This window comes from Crocuta crocuta, unplaced genomic scaffold, assembly GCF_008692635.1.
Source record: "Crocuta crocuta isolate KB4526 unplaced genomic scaffold, BGI_CrCroc_1.0 scaffold102, whole genome shotgun sequence".
NCBI classification, from domain to species: domain Eukaryota; kingdom Metazoa; phylum Chordata; class Mammalia; order Carnivora; family Hyaenidae; genus Crocuta; species Crocuta crocuta.
The window spans coordinates 8450092-8473225 of record NW_027530019.1 but is presented as its reverse complement, the minus strand read 5'-3'; the positions used below and the strand labels follow the sequence as shown (position 1 = coordinate 8473225).

General features: G+C 42.7%; 1 protein-coding gene across 2 annotated transcripts in view; it reads left to right on the top strand.

Moving 5' to 3' along the window:
* SQOR (sulfide quinone oxidoreductase) overlaps nt 1–22444 on the top strand; it is a 50308-nt gene extending 27864 nt beyond the window's left edge. For both annotated transcript variants that reach the window (XM_077764470.1, XM_077764471.1), the window contains 7 exons: nt 4034–4087; nt 7078–7272; nt 9134–9343; nt 15556–15739; nt 20525–20592; nt 20874–21052; nt 22128–22444. In XM_077764470.1, coding sequence (XP_077620596.1) covers nt 4034–4087; nt 7078–7272; nt 9134–9343; nt 15556–15739; nt 20525–20592; nt 20874–21052; nt 22128–22185 — 948 coding nt within the window. In that variant the 3' untranslated portion in view covers nt 22186–22444. The remainder of the gene's footprint in view (nt 1–4033; nt 4088–7077; nt 7273–9133; nt 9344–15555; nt 15740–20524; nt 20593–20873; nt 21053–22127) is intronic.
* Nucleotides 22445–23134: the final 690 nt, after the last annotated feature.

The window sequence follows — 23134 nt, the reverse complement described above, 5'->3', positions numbered from 1 at the left end:
GCAGGCGGTTACCACAGTGCTGATTCATGCTGGGCTTGAGGTCAGTTCAAACTTCTGGGTCGTTTTTCACATAACCTAATGTCAAGTCAGGCTTTTTCCATATATATGTGGATATGGAAATATGTAATGGATTAGCATATATATGTTCTATATCTATATTATACATAGAATATGATGTATATATAGTATATATCATATATATATACATACATACTTAAAAATTATTAATTTCTCCCTGTTGATGAACTTATTTTCTCCAGTGTCTCTAGGAGAATAGACAAAATTAAACAGAAGATTATTCATAGTTCACAAGGTTGAGCGTTGGGGCTCATTTCCTCTGCCAGTTCACTGCTCCTGGGGCCAGGACACCTGTCCCCAACATTATATATCATGTCTTTGGTACAGCAGCTCCTGCCTCCTTGATTAGACCCCTTCATATTACATGTATGTCTCAGAGTCCTCTGTGGTTGGGTTTGTGCATATCTTAAGAATCATAAACTTGTCTTATCTCTTGAGAATGCAAGACACTGCTAGGGCGTTCTCACTTCTGAGTCCTGCTTAGGCATGTAAGACTCAGACTCTAGGAAAGTTGCAGTGTTTTGTTTTAGGGCTGAGGAAGAAGTTGCTGCAAGCTTGTGGAACTTTCTTCCAAGATTTTAGGAAGTATGCTATAGCCAGATATGAGAGATATGCATATAACATCTCATGGGGGAGGTATCGTCTTGTTGATTTTAGTTCATCTTCCTAACTTGCCTGGATCTTTTGGATTTGTGACTCTGTCATCCGATTAGCATTTTCCCCTAGCCATTATCTACGATGGATTCATTCAAGTTCAAGGTTTTAATTTGGTAACATGTCCCTAGAGAGCTTTTTCTAGCGTGCATAAATTAGCCAACATTCTTTAGCAAATCTTTTTTGCTAAAACTTTACCAAAATCATTCTATTCTTAGTTTACACTTCACTATTTCTTCAAGGCTGAGTTGAAGGGATTGCTGAAATCCAGCCTCATTGTGTCTCTGACTCTTCCCTGTTGCAAGGGTCTGTTTGTCTGGAATGTGTCCCATAGGCTCTGTGTGGACTGGCCCTTGTCCTTCTCCAGACTTAACCTGGTTCTGGTTCTGTTCCCTCTCTTATTTCTGCTCCAGTAGATTTTCCTTTCATTTCACATGCTTTGGCCTTCTTCCTCAGGACATTTTCACATGATGGGTTTACATCTTTCCCTAGCCAGCTCCTACTCAGCTTTACTTTAGATATACCCCTTCAGGAAAGCCTTCCCTGACCTACTGGGCTGGGTCCTGTATCCCCTTGATACACTCTCACAGCATTCTGTGATTTAGTAGTTATTTGTGTGATTATCTGATAATACCTATCTCACGCAGTAGACTGAGTTCTTGGAGGGGTAGGAAATGTGTCTTTCTTGTTCAGGGTTATCTGTCCAGGACCTGGCACAATATCTGTCACATAGAAGGTGCTCCATAAATATTTGTGAGCAAACATAGTTTGCTCACAAACTGTGTGTCTCAGTTTCTTTATCTGTGTAAATGGGACTAACAATACCACCTACCTCATCGGTTATTTTGAGAATTAAATGGATTAAAACATGTGAAGAATTAAAAAAATTTGTTTTAATACTTGTTTATTTTTTGAGAGAGAGAGAGAGAGACCACGAGTGGGGCAGAGACAGAGAGAGAGAGAATCTGAATCTGAAACAGAATCCAAACAGGCTCCAGGCTCTGACCTATCAGCACAGAGCACCACACTGGGCTCAAGCTCATGAACCATGAGATCATGACCTGAGCTGAAGTCGTTTCTTTAACTGACTGAGCCACCCAGGTGCCCCAAAATGTGAAGGATTTAGAGCAGTGCCCTGCACAGAGTGCATGCTTAAAAAATGTTTCTGTTTTTATTTTTAAAAGAACACATGAAAACAACGACCAGGAAATACTTATTAAGTACCCACTCTGTGCCAGCATAGTTCTTGACTGTTGACTGAGTGAAAGCAGTTTGCAATCTGTGAACCTATGTTGAAGCTCTTTTCCCAAATCACACGAGACGGTTATTTAGTAGATGAGCCTGGGGAGGACATCCTATTTAAAGAGTTATTAGTATCAGAGTTTACTGCCCCCACTCCCCTACATAAAATTAGAATATTTGCCCGTGTTTAGCTTTCTGGCAGTGTCTGCACTATTCTCTGTAATTGCTCAGAGTTCTCGTCTACAAGTTTTTGAAATTCCTTAGAATTTAGATCATCTGGCCTCAAGTCTTGAATTCATTCAGAAGGCTTGAGGCTTTCGTTTTGTTCTCTGCTCTCTTGGGGTTTTTTCTCCCTTAATGATTTTATTTTTTCCATAATCTTAAACTTGTTGGTTACTAACCTTTAAAAAGAATCAATATTATGCTCTAATTAGGCAGTCAGGGCACACACAAACCAAAGGTTTTTCTTGTTGACAGTGTTCATGTTTTGCCTGTAGAACATCACCTCCCGCCCAGACCCCATGGCCCATCTGACTTCACATACCCTGAAGACTCAACATAGTCAGGTGGTTAATGGGCCTGGTATACCTTCCTACAGAACAGAGAGTTTCAGGGCACAGCTCTCCATTAATAGACAAACCATACAGAGGAAGGTGTGCATATTATCTGTCCACTTTGAAAAATTATATATTTCATACATAACTGAAATCATCCATCCATCCAACATTACTGAGTTCCTCACTTTAATTTAGTGGCTGTGCTAGATTCTAGGAATATAAAGAAGAATATATCTTCTGGGGGTAGTCAATGTAGTGGGGGGAGACATTACTCCTATATAACACCACCAGTGCTATAAAGCATCATGTACACTGTGCTAAGGGAGCTCCCAGAAGGGACCTGTGGGGATGAGGATTGAATCATTGGAAGGCCTCACTGTAGACGTGACCTTGGAGCTGAGCCTCCTGGCTCCCAGGGCAAGACCTCTGCAGAGACTTGCTGCCACATCTTTCTTTCCTTCTTTCTTTCTTTCTTTCTTTCTTTCTTTCTTTCTTTCTTTCTTTCCTTCTTTCCTTCTTTCCTTCTTTCCTTCTTTCTTTCTTTCCTTCTTTCTTTCTTTCCTTCCTTCCTTCCTTCCTTCCTTTCTTTCTTCCTTTCTTATGTTTATTTATTGAGAGAGAGGGAGAGAGAGAGAGAGCATGTGAGTGAGTGAGGGCCAGAGAGAAAGGGAGAGAGAGAATCCCAAGCAGGTTCTGTGCTGTAAGCACAGAGATGGAGGTGGGGCTCGATCTCATGAACCATAAGATCATTACCTGAGCTAATATCGAGAGTTGGATGCTTAACCAACTGAGTCACCCAGGGGCCCATGCAAATCCTGTTTATTTATATCCTTTTTGCTTACACTTTTCTGGCCTCAACATGTCTTCCTTCTCATCTTAAACCCACATTCCCATCATGATAAATATGGATACTTTTGCCCTTGGCATGAGTAATCACAATACCCATATTTAAGGAGTGTACTTTTAGGTTCTAAATAGATCACTAAGTCAGATCAGGTGTGTTATATCACATTCTTTTCCATGGCCCTCAAAAGAGCAGTTTCTCACTTATACTGTTGATCCAATCCATATGACAGGTCAGATTTGCTTGGGATTCACATATTACTCCATAGATTTTAAAGAAAGTTGATTGGCTTTTAAGATCAGGAAGGGATTCTCCCACCCCTCAGCATGAGGAAGTGTTAACACAAGCACCATACAAATAATTGTGGCTTCATTGTGTCACTCTCCACTGTGTAAAAATATAGGAGTCTCAAGCCCAGGAGGGGGGTGTTATACAATAAAGTACTTGTGAAACACTGAGGTGTGAGGTGCGAGTCTTCAGAGAATGGCAGACATGATGGCAAACTGGAGTGTGTCTCCCCGCCGTGCCTTGCCCATCACCTACAGCCTCAAGGCATACACACTAAAAAATGGAAACATGGTGGTGGCCACACAGGGCTGGGGCTGTGGGCTGTCACTCCTGGGATCATGGTCTGAAATATTATTGTTTTGTGTTGCAGATCTCCTACAAATATCTTATTATTGCTCTTGGAATCCAACTGGACTATGAGAAGGTACTATTTTAAAATTTATTTATTTACTTTTAAAAAGAAATAGAGAACACAGGGGAGGGGCAGAGGGAGAGAGAGAGAGATTGAGAGAGAATCCCAAGCAAGCTCTGCACTGACAGTGTGTCTTGAACTGAAGAACCGTGAGATCATGACCTGAGCCAAAATCAAGAGTCCAATGCTGATGGACTGGGTCACCCAGGTGCCCTGAGAAGGTACTATTTTAAACTACTTCTGTGTTACACTGGCCTATTTATGCTAAGATCAAATGCTGCATTTAGTTGCTTGGTATTCGTTTTGACAGGAAATAGTTCTAAGGGATTATCTTATTTTTTTTTCTTAAAATGTTTTAAAATATTTTATTTATTTCTGAGAGAGAAAGAGAGAGAGAGAGCGTGAGCAGGGGAGGGTCAGAGAGAGCTGGAGACACAGAATCTGAAACAGGCTCCAGGCTCTGAGCTAGCTGTCAGCACAGAGCCTAATTCAGGGCTCGAACCCACGAACCGTGAGATGATGACCTGAGCCGAAGTCAGACGCTTAACTGACTGAGCCACCCAGGCACCCCAGTTTTTTTTTTTTTCCCCCTCAGCGGTCATTTTTATGGTTTTTAAAAAATCACCTGTAAGATTCTGTCAATGATAATGATATATTTTAGCTTTAAGCTTTAATCCGAGTTTAGCATGTCCATGCCCTAATGGCAAGTCTTGCAAAACAGTGGGCTTTTCCACACTCCCAGGAAAACTGCCTTGCTGTGTGGGACCGAGTTGCGTCTTCCTCTCCCAAGCTCCATGGAGTCCCTGCAGTGTAATGTTCTGCTCCCTGACCTGATCGGCCACAGGAGGAGTCGGATCTCCTCTCTTTCTGTGACTCTCCCTGCCTCTCTCTGCTCCCAAGTTCCCAGGGAAGCAACATGAATTGGATGAGGAGTCTTAAACTGCCCTTTGTGACCAGTCTCCCTGAAAGGAACCTGGTTACCTCTTTGTGGCACCTTTTCCCTTGACAACGTCTTCAAACTAGAGGAAAGTAATGAGGGAGATAAAAGATCAGCTATTTGTTTATCTCTTGGATAGTGTGTTTTGCTTTGGGAACGAGGAAGTATGGAGTTCGTGTGAGAAGAACCTTAGGCAGTGGTCAGGAGCCTTGGCGTCTGGTTCTGTAAGATTCTAGGTGGTCTCTCAACCTTGCTCTCCTCAGTTTCTTCCTCTGTGTCATGCCTCAGAGGTGTGCAGCGAGTATCCACTGTTAGCGTGGAGTGAAACTTCAGAAACATTAAAACACAAGGTGATTTTATAATAATAGTGATAATAATGATGATTGTTGAGACTGCTGATATTATAACTACTTAAACTGCAGCAGGAGATACGATCAGAGAAATAGTTGCTTATTACACTGAGGAGCAGCCCTCTGTTTCCTTGAGAGCTGAGGGATGGGTGTTGAGTGGTGGACCTCCGGTCTGGAGGGCTCTGGGAGGTTCTGAAGGAGCAGCACATCTTGATGACTGTTGTTTGCTGGTTCTCCACGCTTGCTGGAAGAACTGGTGCTTGAGTCTCAACTCAATCTATTTCATCTTCATTGTCCTCTATAAACCTCCTAACATTGAAGACTAATCTTCCCTGCAGGGATACACTAACACTTATGGAGCATGTACTGTGTGGGTGTTATTTTTCCAAGCACTTTACATGCACAGTCTCATGTACTTCTGCCAATAACCCTCTGAAGCAGTTACTTTTATCCCCATTTTATAGGCGAAGAACATAAACTTCTTAGTGTACATTAGAACCACCCAGAGAGCCTGTTAAAACAGATTTCTGGGCTTGCCCCTGAGTTTCTGAATCAGGAGGTCTGGGTGGGGACTGATAATTTGCATTTCTAGTAAGTTCCCAGGTACCCAGCTTTGAGACCCCATTGGCTTAGGGATATTAGGTAATTTACCCAGGGTTATAACACTTGTAAGCTGGGACTCAAGCCAGATCTGTGGGTTTCCCAAGTCCATGTTTTTAATTACCTGCCTTTATTAAGAGTCTCATTTGGTACAACCTTTGCTTGTTTAATTATTATTATTATTATCATTATTATTATTTTAATATAATTTATTGCCAGATTGGCTTACATACAATACCTAGTGCTTATCCCAACAAGTGCCCTCCTCAAAGCCTATCACCCACTGCCCCCTCTCCCACCCCCATCAACTCTGAGTTTATTCTCTGTATTTCAGAGTCTCTTATGGTTTGCCTCCCTCCCTCTCTGTTTGTAACTATTTTCCCCCTTCCCTTCCCCCATGGTCTTCTGTTAAGTTTCTCAAGGTCCACATATGAGTAAAAACATATGGCATCTGTCTTTCTCTGACTGACTTATTTCACTCAGCATAACACCCTCCAGTGCCATCCCCGTTGTTGCAAATGGCATGATTTCATTCTTTCTCATTGCCAAGTAGTATTCCATTGTATATATAAACCACATCTTCTTTATCATTCATCAGTTGATGGACATTTAGGTTCTTTCCATACTTTGGCTGTTGTTGAAAATGCGGTACAACCTTTGATAATGGGTAGGTGAAGTTTGCAATTATTGACAATATGGCTGTTGGTTCTGCCTGTCATTCTTCTTCTTCCCATGAAGGCAGACAGTTCTCCAAAAAGGAAGTATGGCTGTGGTTTCTTGTCCTCACTGTAATGGTGGGAAGAGATCTATCCAAATCATGGCTCCAAGGCCAAGGAGGCAGAGGGGTTCCCTGGGGCTGAGCCCATTCTGTGGTTTGACAGTTGACTCCAGGCCCATAGCCACAGTCTAAGCGGATCCCTCACCCACCTACCTGCCTGCTCCAACGTGTGTGTGAATACTGGGGGCTAATAATTGGACTGAAATACTTGAGAGGTTTTAGAAATGGCAGAGAACAAAGGCTCTAAACAAGAGTTTTTGCACTTTGGTGAAAAAATTAACATGCCTGTGAATTTGCACTTTGTTAAAAAATAGTTTCTTGGTGTGCCTTCTTGCAGATTAAAGGCTTACCTGAAGGTTTTGAGCATCCCAAAATCGGGTCCAATTACTCAGTGAAGACAGTAGAGAAGACATGGAGAGCTTTGCAGGACTTCAAGGAGGGCAATGCCATCTTCACCTTCCCAAATACCCCTGTGAAGTGTGCTGGGGCCCCCCAGAAGATCATGTATTTGTCAGAAGCCTACTTCAGGAAGGTATGCTTATGTCCAGGGACAGAGACAAGGAAGGCAGATGGTGCCCATCCAGTGATGCCAGAATTCCATTTTATCCATGTTAAAATACCTTTTTTATTTCTAAATTTTTATTATGTATGTACAAAATTATATAATTGGAAGTTTATAAACTAGAAAAAAAAGGAAGTCCCTATAATCCAATTACTCTAATATAGCTGCTGTTATCAATTTGATATGTCTATTTTTTCCCTATGCTTTTTTTAACATGGTTACAATCATACCATGCAAATTTAGATGTTTTCATTGTTATTAAATAGTCTTTGTAACATACTTTCCAATGTGTATATAGAAATCTCCTGGGGAGACATGTTAGAGATGGTTTAAATATTTCCATACAGTTGGACAATTGGTCATACATTGTTTGTTCTTACACATACAATATCCTCAATTACTCCTGCTTAAGGTGAAGGTTATGTATATTTTCTGGCTCTTTTAAAAAAATTTTCTTTAATGTTTATTGTTTGAGAGACAGAACATGAGCAAGAGAGGGGCAGAGAGAGAGGGAGATAAAGAATCTAAAGCAGGCTCCAGGCTCTAAGCTGTCAGCACAGAGCCAGATGTGGGGTTTGAACCCAGGAGCCATGAGATCATGACCTGAGCCAAAGTTGGACACTTAACCGACTGAGCCACCCAGGTGCAATATTTTCTGGCTCTTAATAAACATCATTGAGAATACAGTAGGCAAATGCCAATTGTAAAGGCAAAAAAAAAAAAAGTTGATCTAGAACTTGAAACCTTCATGGAAAGAGGTATTTGGGTGGGGACACTCCCAGCATTCCTCAAACACACATGTCAGAGCCAGTGTCCACAGCTTGAGCACACCTGTCATGAAGCTGCAGAAAGCTGTTCTCGCCCTACTGCCCTTGTGTGAGATGTCGCGTTTGGTTTACCACAGCGTGGTTTGACTTGAGGCGGTATCAGGATTCACAGCCCTCTGTGGTTCTGTAAAGGGACAGGGAAGAGAAGGGGAGAGAAAGGGAGGGGTAGATGGGACTGAAGAGCCTTTAGACATGCGCTTGGAACCACACTGGGAAGTCTTCACCTGAGTTATGCAAACCTTTGCCAACCCCCCCGGGGAATTAAGCAACAGTTGGAGTCATCACTTCTATTTCTAAGAAAAGGCCTTCTGGGTCATGAGAATTCCTGGATGGCACAGGAAGTTGGAGGCTCTCACCCACCTCACTTCTTTTAAATAGTGTGATCCAGGTGAGCACATCCTAAAAGGAGCTGAACAAAGGAAAAGGGGAGGAGACCGGCTGTTTCTTCCTTGCTGGAATTGTCTTTGCAAAACTCTTTTCTTCTAAGTCTCTGAAGGCTGAGAGGAAGTGTCTCTTTCAGGTGCCATAAGATCTTAGGCATTTGGGAGAATACGAGCCTCTGAAACACATGAAGAAATCTAGTGTGTAGGAGCCAGTAGGGCGGGAACTCTGTTCACTGCTGCTCCGGCTGCAGCTAGAGCAGTGCCTGGCCAACTCTAGGACCTCATTAAGTATTTACTGAGTGAATGAACAAATGAGTATATGAATAAACAGTTCAGCTCATCTTTCCCTGGACTTGACCTTCATCTCTGGCCTTCAAATAAACAGTGCCCTCTTAACCCCCCTGATTCAAATGTGCCCTTAGCTGCCGTGTCACTGGCAGAAAATAATAAAGAGGCAGTGCATGGGCTCATACCTTGCCCCACCAGCGCAGAGTGACAGGGAAAGGTGGTGAGCTCTCTTCTGAGGTTTTAATTCTTGTGCATATTAAAAAAAAAAAAAAAAAAGAGTGGCTGAAGTAATGCTTTGGTGTTGGCGGTTTCTGTTCTTTCCTTTTCTCCCAGACGGGAAAGCGATCCAAGGCCAATATCATCTTCAACACTTCCCTGGGAGCAATTTTTGGGGTTAAGAAGTATGCTGCTGCCCTTCAGGAGATCATTAAGGAGCGGAACCTCACTGTTAACTACAAGCAAAACCTCATCGAAGTCCGAGCCGATAGACAAGAGGCCGTTTTCGAGAATCTGGACAAACCTGGAGAGACCCAAGTGATTTCAGTGAGTGGCGAGGTCAAGCTGTCGGCTAAACGGTGCCCTAGATGCCAACAACACTGTGGCGCCCTCCTCCCTGTTGCCATCCTCAGGCTGGGGGAGGCTGGTTACGATGGCAATGAGCATATTAGGGCAGTGGGTAGGAGAGAGGGTGGACCAGGATGGGTGGGGAAGGGAAACAGGTAAGAGGCTATATCCATGGGCTGGGGAGGGTGTATCTACTGGTTTCAAGTGAATTTTTTTATCCTATTTTCTATCTCCACTTTTCTTCTACTGGGTCCCCTGAAGCAGCCAAAAATATGTGATGACTTCAGGTCTGCCTAGAATTCAGGAAGGGCTTCCTTAAATGGAGGATTTTGTGATTGTCTCAATTTATGCTGTGTGAGAAACAGCCCTGCTTGTGGGTAGTTTACGTGTGACAGGGGTGTCTTTCCCCTGTGGAAGAGGTTGTCTTTAAACACCTTTCACTGGTGCACAAAAGGGAGCACTTCAAAACCCTTGAAAGGTGTTTTGTAGCCACACCCTAACTTGGGAAGATTGAGCCTCTGTCTATGGGCTTGGATCCTGTCTGTCTGTTTCGTCTTCTGTGTCGCGGGAATAGTACTTTTGTAGAGGCGTATGAGGATTAAGAACAAGATGTAAAGGCATCTGGAGAAGCATACATGGAAGAATCATTTGTTTATATCACTCTGGCAAGAGCTGTTAGCAATGAGAAACTGATGTATAGTGACATTTTATTCATTCAGCAGTTTTAGAGGAATGAAGGGTTCCATAAAAAAGGAATTTTCAAGTGAACCAACAACTAATCTTGTAAACATCAAAACTTCACGTTTTAGGCTTCTTAGTGCGGGCTTTTTCTAAAATGTATTGTACACTTTTTCCCTTTCTTAAATGGTGTGTCTTGACTATCATTTAAGGTGTTACTGATTCAAGTAAATTAAACTTTTATTTGCAAATAATCTTAAACTTCGAGAAGCTGGGAAAAATGCAAACAGTACAAAGAAAACTGTACAGTGTGTAGCCTTTACCTAGATTCGCTTATTTTAGTTTTACCCTATTAGCTTTATCATTTGATCTCTCTCTCTGTCTTCCACACATAATGTAATATAATATGATGTGATATGATATAATATTCCCGAAACATCTACAGGTAAGTTATGTATGCATCATACATCATGGCCATTTACCTAAATTCTTTGCTGTAAATCTCTTGAGAGATCCCTCTTCTCTTACATAACCATAGTACAGTTACCAGTTCAGTAAATTTAGCATGGATACAATGTTTTCATCTACCATTTGTATTCCAGTTTTGTTGATTGACCCAATAGCATTTATAGCACGCTTCTTCCTCCAGGGCAGAACCCAGTCAACAGGCAGATACTGCATTTACTTGTGATGTCTCTTTTTAAAAAATTTTTTTTTTAATGTTTTATTTATTTCTAGGAGAGAGAGAGACAGCATGAGCAGGGGAGGGTCAGAGAGAAAGGGAGTCACAGACTCTGAAACAGGCTCCAGGCTCTGAGCTGGCAGTCAGCACAGAGCCCGACGCGGGGCTCGAACCCACGAACCGTGAGATCATGACCTAAGCGAAAGTCAGGCGCTTAACCGACTAAGCCACGCAGGCACCCCTACTTGTGATGTCTCTTGAGCATCCTTTGATCTGGAACATTTCCATAGCCTTTTCTGGTGGATATTTTGGAAGAATACAGCCCTCCCCCTTTTATTTTTTAATTGCATGTTCCTCATGTTGGGTTTGTTGATGTTTTATTGTGATCAGTTTTAGGCTATGCATTTTATTTTAAGTTTATTTATTCATTTTTGAGAGAGCAAGTGGTGGAAGGGCAGAGAAAAGGGGGGCAAAGGATCCAAAGTGGGTTCTGTGCTGATAGCAGAGAGCCTGATGCGGGGCTCGAACTCACAAGCTGCAAGATCATGACCTGAGCCAAAACCAAGAGTTGGATGCTTAACTGACTGAGTCACCCAGGTGCCCCTCAGGCTCTACATTTGAGACTGAAATGCTGCTTAAGCGATGTCGTGTCTTTCTAGTGTATCACCTTTGAGAGCACATGATGGTCATCTACCCCTCATTGATGATATTTATTTTTATCACCAGTCAAAAGATGGCCCAATTTCTCCACTGTATATTATTATTCTTTTCCTCCTTTGCTACTAATAAGAAGTCTGGGGCGAGACACTTTAAGATCAAGCAAACACCTTACTCCCTCCTCATTAGGTTTCCCACTGGATTTACCATCCACTGATGACTTTTGCCTAGTCCAGTCTTTATTATGGCGGCTGCAAAATGATGATTTTTCCAATCAAGCATTCTCTCCACCTTTCACAGTAGGCTGTTGGCATTCTGCCTGCAAAAGCCCTCCCTTCTCTCAATTAATTAGTTATAGGTATAAACTTATGATTTTTTTTTTACTGCCTCCAGTAGTTTGTAATTCATTGCTGTCCTTAATACATTACCGTCCTTTTGGTGCTCAAATTGTCCCAGATTTGGCCAGTGGGAGCCCTTTCAAGAGGGCTATGTCCTTGTGACATGTTGCCATCATATTTTGAGCACTTTCTTGCTTTCTGGGGTCACAGCATGTCCCAGACTCATCTAGTATCCATCTGCCCAGACTCGGGGTCATTATGTTGAATAGCCTTTATAAAGGCCTCCTAGGGCTAGTTATCACCTTATAAAAGGGTCTCAAAGTACTCTGCTGTTTGATTTTGTATGTGTCCTTTTTGTGGCTTTCCAGTTTTCTTCTTTCCTGGGTGTCAGGCAGTTTGAGTGACGTTAGAAGGCCCCTCCCGCTTCAGCTCTTTTAAGCTGCTGCTGTTAATTCTTTAGTGGCTGGAAAATGAGAGAGCCAAACTTGTTTGATTCTTTGTAAAGTAACAATGAATGGGCTACAAGTGAGGGCCCACAACATACTTTTATGAGCAAACTATACGGGCTTGAGGGCATGAACTTCATTTTGTTATTTGGTCTTTTTTACTTTGGTTCTCAGCTGTGCTGAGGATTGTTGAAGCTGCAGATAGAAACTTGGATACCTAAATCGTTATCGTTCTTTTAAAGGGTTTATAAAGAAAAGAGATATTTGTATCCCCTTTAAATGATAGGATTTCAGGTCAGATTTTCTTTCCAGACCCAATTCTACTCTTAAAATATGAATTTCAAAAAATCTACCAACAGGTGTTAAAGTGGTGGCTCTCAGCCCTGGTCCCTGGGAAGCTTTTAAATCTTCTGATGTCTGGGTCTAACCCCCAGGTTTTATTTTTAAATTAAAAATTTTTTTTTTATATCTTTATTCTATTATGAGAGACAGAGAGAGAGCAGGGGAGGGGCAGAGAGAGAGGGAGACACAGAATCTGAAGCAGGTTCCAGGCTCTTAGCTATCAGCACAGAGCCCGAAGCGGGGCTTGAACCCATGGACTGTGAGATCATGACCTGAGCTGAAGTCAGACGCTTAACTGACTGAGCCACCCAGGCGCCGCCCCCCACCCAGGTTTTGATTAATTAGTTTGGGCGGTGGACTGATGATTGGGCGTTTCAAAAGTTCCTCTAATAATTCTCATATACAATCAGGATTGAGAACTACCTTATTCCTTTAATTGTAAGGAATTAAAAGAAAGAAAGAAAAAGAAAGCCTACAGCCTAACCCCACACTGTTCAGTGGTCAACTGTGATGTGTTTCTTTGTTGTTGTTGTTGTTTTGTTTATTTATTTTGAAAGAGAGAGTATGAGAGAGAGCATGAACAGGGGAGGGGCAGAGAGAAAGGGAGAGAGCGGATCCTAAGCAGGCTCAGAGCAGAGCCTGACTCGAGGCTCAAACTCATGAACTGTGACATCATGACCTGAGCTGAGATTAAGAGTTAGATGCTTAGGGGTGCCTGAGTGGCTCAGTTGGTTAAGTGTCAGACTCTGGCTCAGGTCATGATCTCATGAGTTCGAGCCCCGTGTTGGGCTCTGTGCTGACAAACTCAGAGCCTGGAGCCTGCTTCAGATTCTGTGCCTCCCTTTGTCTGCCCCTCCCTAGCTTGCACTCTGTCTCTTGCTCTGTATCAAAAATACATAAACATTAAAAAAAAAAAAAAAGAGAGAGAGAGAGAAGCTTAACTGAGCCACCCATGTACCCCTGTAATGTATTTCTTTATAGATAAACAAATGGAAGTTGAAGTAACTTACCCATATAATAAATTTCTGTTTTTTATTGTAAATGAACCTGTTCCTTCAAGCCAAAGCTTCTAAGACTGTCACCTACAGGTTTCATGTGTCCAGATTGCTAGGAGATTTTGCTAAAGTGCTGATTCCTATGCCTCACCCAGACCTACTGGATTGGGATCACAGGTGGTGGGGCCCAGGAACCTGCCTTTCCCACAGGTCACCCAAATGCTGCTTATAAACATTTAAGTTTGAAAACCACAACCCTGAATAGATTATTTATGTTATGAAGGAGAACCAAGTTATTTATCACACACAGTTTATGGAAATAGTGGATAAAGAACAAGCTACAACCAAATGCCAATGTTAATCTTTAATAAATCTATAAAGCAGATCCTACTATATCTTTCGCAGGATTTTGGTGTGAGTAAAACTTCATGCCTTCATGATGATTATATGGAAATATTCTAGCAAAGATGTGTGGAATTCATGTGTACTTGTGAAATTTAAGCACATTAACGCCAACAGGTAGATATGACTCTGGGAAGACTTAGCCCTCAGCTAAAAAAAAGTCGTTCTACTTAACTATAGAAAAACAGACATAGCTTTAATAATGTGGTGGCTCATGGCTGCGGACCATTCCATTCATTATCCTGCAGACATGTGCTTAGTTTCCTCATTCATTAACACAGCCAGCCTCAGGAACCCATGCCCTTAAAGAACCACCCAAGATCACCTTGCAGAGGAGCAGAGCCCATTGACAGAACTTTTTTACTTTAAGGTTAATTAAGCTTATAATTGTCTGAGAGGGGGAATAAATACAAGTCACCTCTTTACCTCCCTGTGCTGTCAAAGACTGTCCAGCCCTGACAAGGTTGTGGACCTCCTTATAGAAACCAGGGGCTATGGGCTATCACCAGGTGGGGATTGTCTTAAGATGCTAAAGTTTTCGCCTTAATGAAATGTTTGTGGAGCTCTTAAATCAGCTTGAAATTGCTGGATGGAGTTTATAAATAATAATAAAAAGAGTAGAAAGAATAAACCACAAAAATATCACATAAGCAAGTAAGTATTTCATAAACAAACAACAAATGAAATGAGCCATCCAAATTGATTGGGATGGGCTAGTGCACTGCTACCAAGGGTAACACTGATCTAGGTTTTCTGGGAAAAACATACAAACAGACAAACTATCTTGTCCCCCTACGCTATTCAGTAAACCTATTACTGAAGCAGATCGCTCTCTCCTCCAAAATGCTAGCCAATATTCACATCACCCTTTATGTCATCTTTTGTATTAAAATTTTTTTAATGTTTATTATTTATTTTTTAGAGAGCGACAGATAGAGCATGAGGAGGGGAGGGGCAGAGATCGAGGGAGACACAGAATCTGAAGCAGGCTCCAGGCTCCAAGCTGTCAGCACAGAGACTGATGTAGGGCTCAAAACCCACAAACCAGAGATCATTACCTGAGCTGAAGTTGGATGCTCAACTGACTGAGCCACCCAGGCGCCCCCTTTTATGTCATCTTAAGTTGGTGTTCCGATGGCTTCCTTTATGTATTTTGAGAGTTGACCCATGTTTGAAAATGGTGCTCACTTCACCAGCCATGAACATGGCCTTTGTGGGCTTCAGCAACTCTGAGCACCATTTTGCGATAGAAAACGGAAGTATCAGACTTTATGAGTAGTCAGCTGAGGGTCAGGGAGAGGGCAACTGAGAAGCACCACTTCCTTTGTTTTAGTAATAATAGAAACGTCAGTGGGTTCTTTCAGAATGTTAGTGAGGTTCATTCTAGCATTTCTGATTCCCCCGTGCCTCTGGCCAGACAGGTCATGCTGATTCTGTATGGGGAGACGACATCAACTGAGAGAGTGGTTAGTTGTTTTATCACCATGATGCACGGAAGCATGGAAACCCTCAGGGGGGGTGTGGGTTAGTACAGTGTACAGTGTGCCACGCGGCCATAGTACGGTGTATGGGTGAGGGAGATCAGGGGACAGCTGCAGGGCTGTGGAGATACTGCAGTAAACATAAATTTGGATGCTGTCCTTTTCTGTAGTATGAAATGCTTCATGTGACGCCACCAATGAGCCCACCAGATGTCCTCAAGACCAGTCCCGTGGCTGATGCTGCTGGTTGGGTGGATGTGGATAAAGAAACTCTGCAGCACAAGAAATACCCCAATGTGTTTGGGATTGGGGACTGCACTAACCTTCCCACGTCAAAGACCGCCGCTGCTGTCGGTAAGATAACAAATGAGCTCTGTTCCTACTCTCGCAGACTGATGTCACCTTAAGGCACCATCATAACAAAAACCAGAGCCTGGCACAAACAGCATTCCATTAATAATGAAACTTTTGTGGCCTAAAAATGACTTCAACCTCCCTGACACAGAGGCAAGCTGTCTATNCTCCTACTGCCATCCTCGTACCCTTGGCCTTTTTTTTTTTTTTTTTTGCCCCTGACACTAGGCAGGTTGGCTATTTTTCTTCTGCCTGAAACACCGCAAAGCTAGGGAAGCATTTGTTTCCACAGAAAACACATGCAAGTCAATGAAAGCTTGCAGACCAGAAAATTGTTCTGTTAGGACACATACAGTGGAGCGTGCCCTGATTGGTACACGATGAAGGCCTCAGCCTGGAAAACGAAATTCTTTCCCTCCATGTTCTGCACTAGCAGTGATGAGGAGAATTGCCTTTTAGACGCTGTCCATTGTAGACGGACTGTCCGCTCCAGACGCTGGAAGTCACAGACACTTCTGCCGGCGGGGATGCTAGTGTTCTGTGCGAATTGTGTACTTGTGAACACGTTGTGTTACTGTCGCTATTTCAACCTGTTTCCCTTCTAGGAAACCCACTGAATGTCTTTTTCATTATTAGTCATGATTTCCCCCCAACTTTTTACTTTAAAAATCTCAAGCCTACGAGAAGTTTGAAAGAAAGCACAATGAATATCCATTGGCCCTTTGGATTTTAACTGGTTATTATCTTGTGTAGCGTTTGCTTTATTACTCCATGTCCAATTTTGGCCGAGTCATTTGAAAGTAAGTTTTGACATACTAATACCTCATCCTCAAATACTTCAAACTGCATCTCTTAAGAAAAAGGACTTTTTCCTCGATATCCACAAGACCATTATCATGTCCAAGGAACTGAGCACTGTATTATGGTATGTAATCACCTCATATACAATCCAGTTCAGAGTTCTCCAGTTTTCCTTAAAATGGTCTTTACTATCCCCACCCCCACCCTCCCTTATATCCATGAGCCAGTTAAGGGTCATACACTGCACTGGATGTCGTGTCTTTTTGGTTTCCTTTCATCTGGTACAGGCCCTCTGAAATTCTTTTATTTTTTTATTTATTTTGAGAGAGAGAGATAGCAGGGGAGGGGCAGAGAGAGCACGAGAGAGACATAATTCGAAACAGCACAGAGCCTGATGTGCGGCTTGGAACTCACGAACTGTGAGATCACGACCTTAGCCGAAATCAAGAATCAGACACTTTACTGACTGAGCCACCCAGGTGCCCCTGTCTGGTGGCTTTTCTTTTCTTTTCTTTTTTCTTTTCTTTTCTTTTCTTTTCTTTTCTTTTCTTTTCTTTTCTCTTCTCTTCTCTTCTCTTCTCTTCTCTTCTCTTCTTTTTGAGAGAGAGACAGAGTATATGTAGGGGAGGGGCAGAGAAAGGGGGAGACACAGAATCCAAAGCAGGCTCCAAGCTCTGAGCTGTCAGCACACAGCCCAATGTGGGGCTTGAACCTACAGACTGCGAGATCATGACCTGAGCCAAAGTCAGATGCTTAACTGACTGAGCCACCCAGGTGCCCCTGGTGGTTTTTTTAAAATTAGATTCAGGTTATCTGTTTGGCAAGACCCTTCATAAGTGAGGCTGTGTGCCTCCCACTGGGAGCCTCTTGACAGCTTGTCTTGTCCTTGGTGAAGCTGGATTTCATCACCAGGTGAAGGAGTGATGTTGGTTCTCTCCACTGTAAGGTTATCTTTTCTCTTTGTCACTCATAGGTAGACTGTGAGACAATACTTTCAATTTGCTTTTCTCTTAATATAAGCCTGCTGAATTTATGTGTTGAAAATACCTGTGGGGAGCATGGGTGGCTCAGTCAGTTAAGCGTCTGACTTCAGCTCAGGTTATAATCTTGCAGTTCCTGAGTTTGAGCCCTGCGTCAGGCTCTGTGCTGACAGCTCAGAGCCTGGTGCCTGCTTCAGATTCTGTGTCTCCCTCTGTCTCTGCCCCTCCCCCACGCACACTCTGTTTCTCTCTCTCTCTCTTAAAAATAAATAAACATTAAAAATTTTCTTAGAAGAAAATACCTATGGATGCATGTGAGGCCCAGATTACCCAGTCTGTGTCCTACTTCAAACAAACACATGTCACTCACCATTCTGAATAGACAATATTAAATAGGATTAAACAAAAGGTTGTAAGTGAAAAAACTTGCTCCCTTCCCTGTCTTGCATCTATCTGCCCTGCTTCTATGTCCCTCCTGGCCATGTAGAGAGCATCTCCATTGTTTCTACATCTGTTATTTTCCAGTCTGTATTCTATTGCATGGTTGCTCCAGAATTTATTTAATGAGTCTACTCTTAATTTATATTTACATTGTTTCCGGTCCATTTGTATTTCAGACAGTGCTGTAGTGAATGCTTTTTTTTAAGATGTCACTTCACATTTTAGTGAGTAAATAACAGAGTCCCAGTGTTCCCCAAGTGGATCTACATTTTCACTAGTTTCCCTTCCCCGGGGCCTCTGAGTCTCCCTGGCAATGCTTCCACCTGTACCACTAACCCACCCTTCGCTTCCCTTGCTGCCCAGCCACGTGTCTTACCTCATTCCAGACCTCTGTGCTACTGGGGGTGAGACCCCATCTTGCCGCATTGAATCTAGCTTCCCGGGGCTCATGCCTCTTCCTCTGCCCCAAGATTCTCCCTTAATTACCCACAGCACAGCCAAGACCAGGATGTGGCATTTAACAGAAGCTAACTGAAGGTTTGGGTGTAGCAGAAGGGGATTATAATACAGGACGCAAAGGCACAGCAAGTCACATACACTTTCATCCACACACACCCGGACGGTGTGACTGCCTCCTGCGTCCCAACCTCTCGGCAGGTGGTACCCACTGGCCATCTTCTCTCCTCTCCTGTTGGTCTTGATGCCCTTCTTCAGGGGCCTCTTTGGCCCCTCAGTTAAGATTCTGAACTCTATATCGTCCTCAAAGGGGAGCAAAGTTTTCCACAAGGGAGGTAGGATCTTTAGAGATGTTAAGACAATGAGGACAACCAGTTATTATATTGCAGAGTCATTTACTCCTCATTTTTTTTTTGAAACCCCTCATTCCAGAAAAAAATTATTGTTTTTTTGATTTGGGCATCAGCAGACTACAGTCTGGGGGCCAAATGCAACCTGCTGCCTGTTTTTGTACAACTGGCTAGCAATGATTTCTACTCGTTAATATTTTTTTTCTTTTTCAAAATTTTAAATGTTTATTTATTTTTGAGGGAGAGAGAGCCAGCATGAGCAGGGGAGGGACAGAGAGAGAGGGAGACACAGAATCTCAAACAGGCTCTGGCTCTGAGTTGTCAGCACAGAGCCTGATGCGGGGCTCGAACTCATGGACTGCGAGATCATGACCGAGGTCGGACACTCAACTGACTGAGCCACCCAGGCACCCCTCTATTGGTTAACATTTCTAATCAATTTGATGATAGGGAGCATTGAGGTTCAGAGAGAAGAACTTCATTCTTCTTACTAGTGGACCTATATTACAAAAAATTATTGTTATATTTTGGGTTTTGTTAATAAACTTTTTTTTTTCTCTCTTGTTACTTAATATCTTTGATATTTGCCTCTTGGCCCACAAGGTGTAAAATGTTCCCTTACACAAAAAGCTTGTTGACTCCTCCTGATTTTGGGGATTTCAAAGCAACTGCTTTAATGAGTATTTTACAGTATAAATCTAATCCACCTTTCCTCAAAGTAAATCCAATTTTCTACCTCGAGAGACACAAAGTGCTTGTATTTTTAAAAGGGCAGTCTTAATTATTCAAAATTGAGCACAGACTGGGATTAGATGATATTAAGGAATTATTGCTAATAATTCATGTATAAAATTGCTATTGTGTTTGTGTTTAAAAAGTTCCTCATATATCAGAGATATGCATGGAAATATTTCTGGGTGAATTGTTGTGATGTTTGCTCTGAAAATACTCCAGAAAATAAAAGTGGCATCTATGATGGAATAGATGAAACAAGAAAGATAAGACTTTGAATATTTTCATAATAAAAACAGCAGTCTCCCACTGTTACCGTCAAAAACAAAAACATATGGCCACCTGTGTATCTGTCTCCATCTGGTCCAGCCTCGGCAAGGGCACTCCAGGACAGAGGAGCACTCACTGTGTTGTCTAATTGAATATACCTGGGGCAGTTGAGGCTGTCTGAACCAGGAGAAAGGGACATCTGAGAATCTAAGGGATTCTTGACACACAGACCAAGTTGACAACTATTGACCCTGAGGAGGAGGGGGTCTGGGGTTGGGGTAGGGCCACCCTTACAGTTTTCTTGTTTGGAGAGAGCTGGCTCTTGAGTTTCACACTTAGAGAGGCATCTGTCTGGGCCTTTGATGAATTGAAGAACACCTCCTCATAGTGAGAACTTTGAGTGGTAAGATGAGTCATGTTCTAATTAAAATCTAGAGGGATTGGGGGGCCTGGGTGCCCAGTCTGTGAAGCTTCCAGCTCAGGTCATAATGTCATGGTCATGAGTTCGAGCCCCATGCTGGGCTCTGCACTGACAGTGTGGAGCCTGCTTGGGATTCTCTCTCTCTCTCTCTCTCTCTCTCTTTCTCTCAAAAATAAATAAACTTAAAAAGAAAATTAAACATAATAAAACAATTTTAAAAATCTAGAGGGATAGGGAATGGAGGCTTCTTAATTTCTTTGCATTTATTGGCAAATTAGTTTTCTTGGAAAACCTAGATGCTTATATTTTTCTGACTTTTCTGTTTCTTTTATAGCTGCCCAGTCAGGAATACTTGACAGAACGATTTCTCTGATTATGAAGAATCAAACACCGACAAAGAAGGTTTGTATGCCTTGTAAGAATTGTCATCTCAGTGATCATCTCTTACTCTACGTGGAAGCAGTGTTTTCCCACAATTCTTCCACTTCCGTATTAGGTTTCTCTAATATGGGCACTTTCATTTTTGCCTTCAGTATATTTTTGTTCTATAATTTCCATTTTTCACTGTATATAGACCATAAAAATTAAATTGTAATTACTTTAGAGTAAATAATAAATTCTGAGGTATTATATAATGCCAGATAAAGAGCCACTTTCCAACTCAGTCTCACATGCAAATTTAGTATGATGGCTACACCTCGTGTCCCCTGGTGACTGGCTACAACCGGGTGATTCTTGCGGAGTTTGACTACAATGCTCAGCCGCTGGAGACCTTCCCCTTTGACCAGAGCAAAGAGCGACTTTCCATGTACCTCATGAAGGCCGACCTGATGCCTTTCCTGTATTGGAATGTGATGCTAAGGTAAGGTCGTCACCTAGGGTAGAGTTGTGTGCAGGGTGGTTGTCTCAAGGAAGCCCTCTGGCTCCAGGAGACATCATGACCCAAGGCAGAAATGGCACCTGGAGTCTGCTTGGCTGTGCTGTTTCTAATGCATCTGCGATGGTGGCCTATGAAGGATCTGAAACCTTAGCTGTGTTCTCTTGCTACTGGATTAATAATAACAAAAATAATAGTAAATCACTTTCGCATGCCAAGTACTTTCTCATCTGCCACCTTTTGTTTTTATTGTGTTCTAGGAAAAATAAACCATAGTGATTAAGTGCAAAAGCTTTGGAGTCAGACCTGTGCCTGAGTCCTGCTTCTGCCATTGACTAGCTGTGTGTCCTAGGGCAGGTTGCTTAACTACTCTCATCTGCAAAGTGAAATTAACATTGCCTACCTCACAGGATGAAGATCAATGAGATGACATTGAAGAGCTACATAGTAGGCATTCAATGAGTAAACAGAATAACAAAAACTAAAATTCTCTTGGTACAAAAAATGACAATCTCATTCCACTTGTCCAAACTCTTAAGAGATAGTTAAGTCAGGGTACGTACACCAGTGATTTTGTCTTAGAGGGGACATTTGTCAGTATCAGGAGACATGTTTGATTGTCACAACTGGGGGGGATGCTTGTGAGCCTCTATTGAGTAGAGGCCAGAGATGCTGCTAACCCTCTTAAAATGCATATGCCAGTCCCACAACAGAGAAATGTCTGGCCCAAATTGTCAATAGGGTCATAATTGGGAAATCCTGACCTATACTTAATTTACAAGCAAATGAGAGTAGAAAGGATTGCAGTTTGCATGTAGCAGAGGCTTCACACGGGTTTGCTGAATTGAGTCTGCATGTATAGTCTCACATAACAACTCAGTGTCAAAGCCAGGATTCAAAGTACATTGTCTACTCCTGGTCGTGGGATCTTTCTACCTCACTAGACAACTCTTGCTTTGTGTGCTGAGAAGCATGCTCTGTGAGCAACTTGGCTTCCTTTTCAGCATCCTGCTGCTATCTTTTCTGATGCAAATAGTCTTCTCTGTGTCATTTCTTACAGGGGTTACTGGGGAGGACCAGCTGTTGTGCGGAAGTTGTTTCATCTGGGTATGAGTTAAGGATGGCTCAACCCTTGCTCTCCGTGGATGGCTTCTGAACCCAAATCACAGTCGTTGATTGACCAAGAGCAGCATGAAGAACTTCAAACCTAACCCTGTGCTAAGAGTTTACTGCTGGATGATGGTGACCAAATGCCTCCCTTTTCAGTGCCTCTGGACAGCCACCACGTGGTCTCCCCAGGATGAGTTTGATTCTTTGGAAATACTCAAATGAAAGATTAGATTTCTATTTTTTAAATAAAAGCTTGCCATTGATTGAGATATTCTATGAGACAATTTTATCTTGACTGGTAGAGTGAAAAGTCACAGCAGTTGGGAGCAAATGTTGCTGATAGGAGCTTACCTGTTAACCTACTGTGAGTGTTCCACTGATAGCTGATGCATTTTCACCAGACCCTGTTTGGATTCACAGAAAAGCCATTCCAGGGAGAGTGTTATTTCAAATGGTAGGTGTGCCAGCCCTGAACACGTGATGCTTAGAATTTCTCAGCAGGGGCGTAGTGGCTGCTGCCCTCTGCTTGGCCGCCATGTTTGTGCTGAGGCCACACCTCCTTCCCATCAATAACTGATGGATGCTGGCTCATCCCTATAGAACATAGGACTCCTCTACTCGGCAGCTGGCTCCATAATTCCCCATCAACCTGGCTGAGGCCTTCTTAGAACTGTGTCATCAGAGGCCCTCCTACCTACCCCCTTCCTGTCCCAGGTGTCCCACCTGCATCCCAGTCTGAAAGCCCTCCATGCGTCTCCTGTTCCTTTTCCTTTAGACTTTGCAGACCTTCCCCCACTGAACCTCTTGCACATCTGACTCTCAGGGCACCTGCTTCTCAGGGAACGTACGCACAGTGAGGATGGGGCTAGAGGAAGTCTGATGTGTGTGGTGAGCATTTGCTTGATTCAGTCCCAAATTTGGCCAGTAAAATTTTGGATGGGTTCACATTGGAAATAT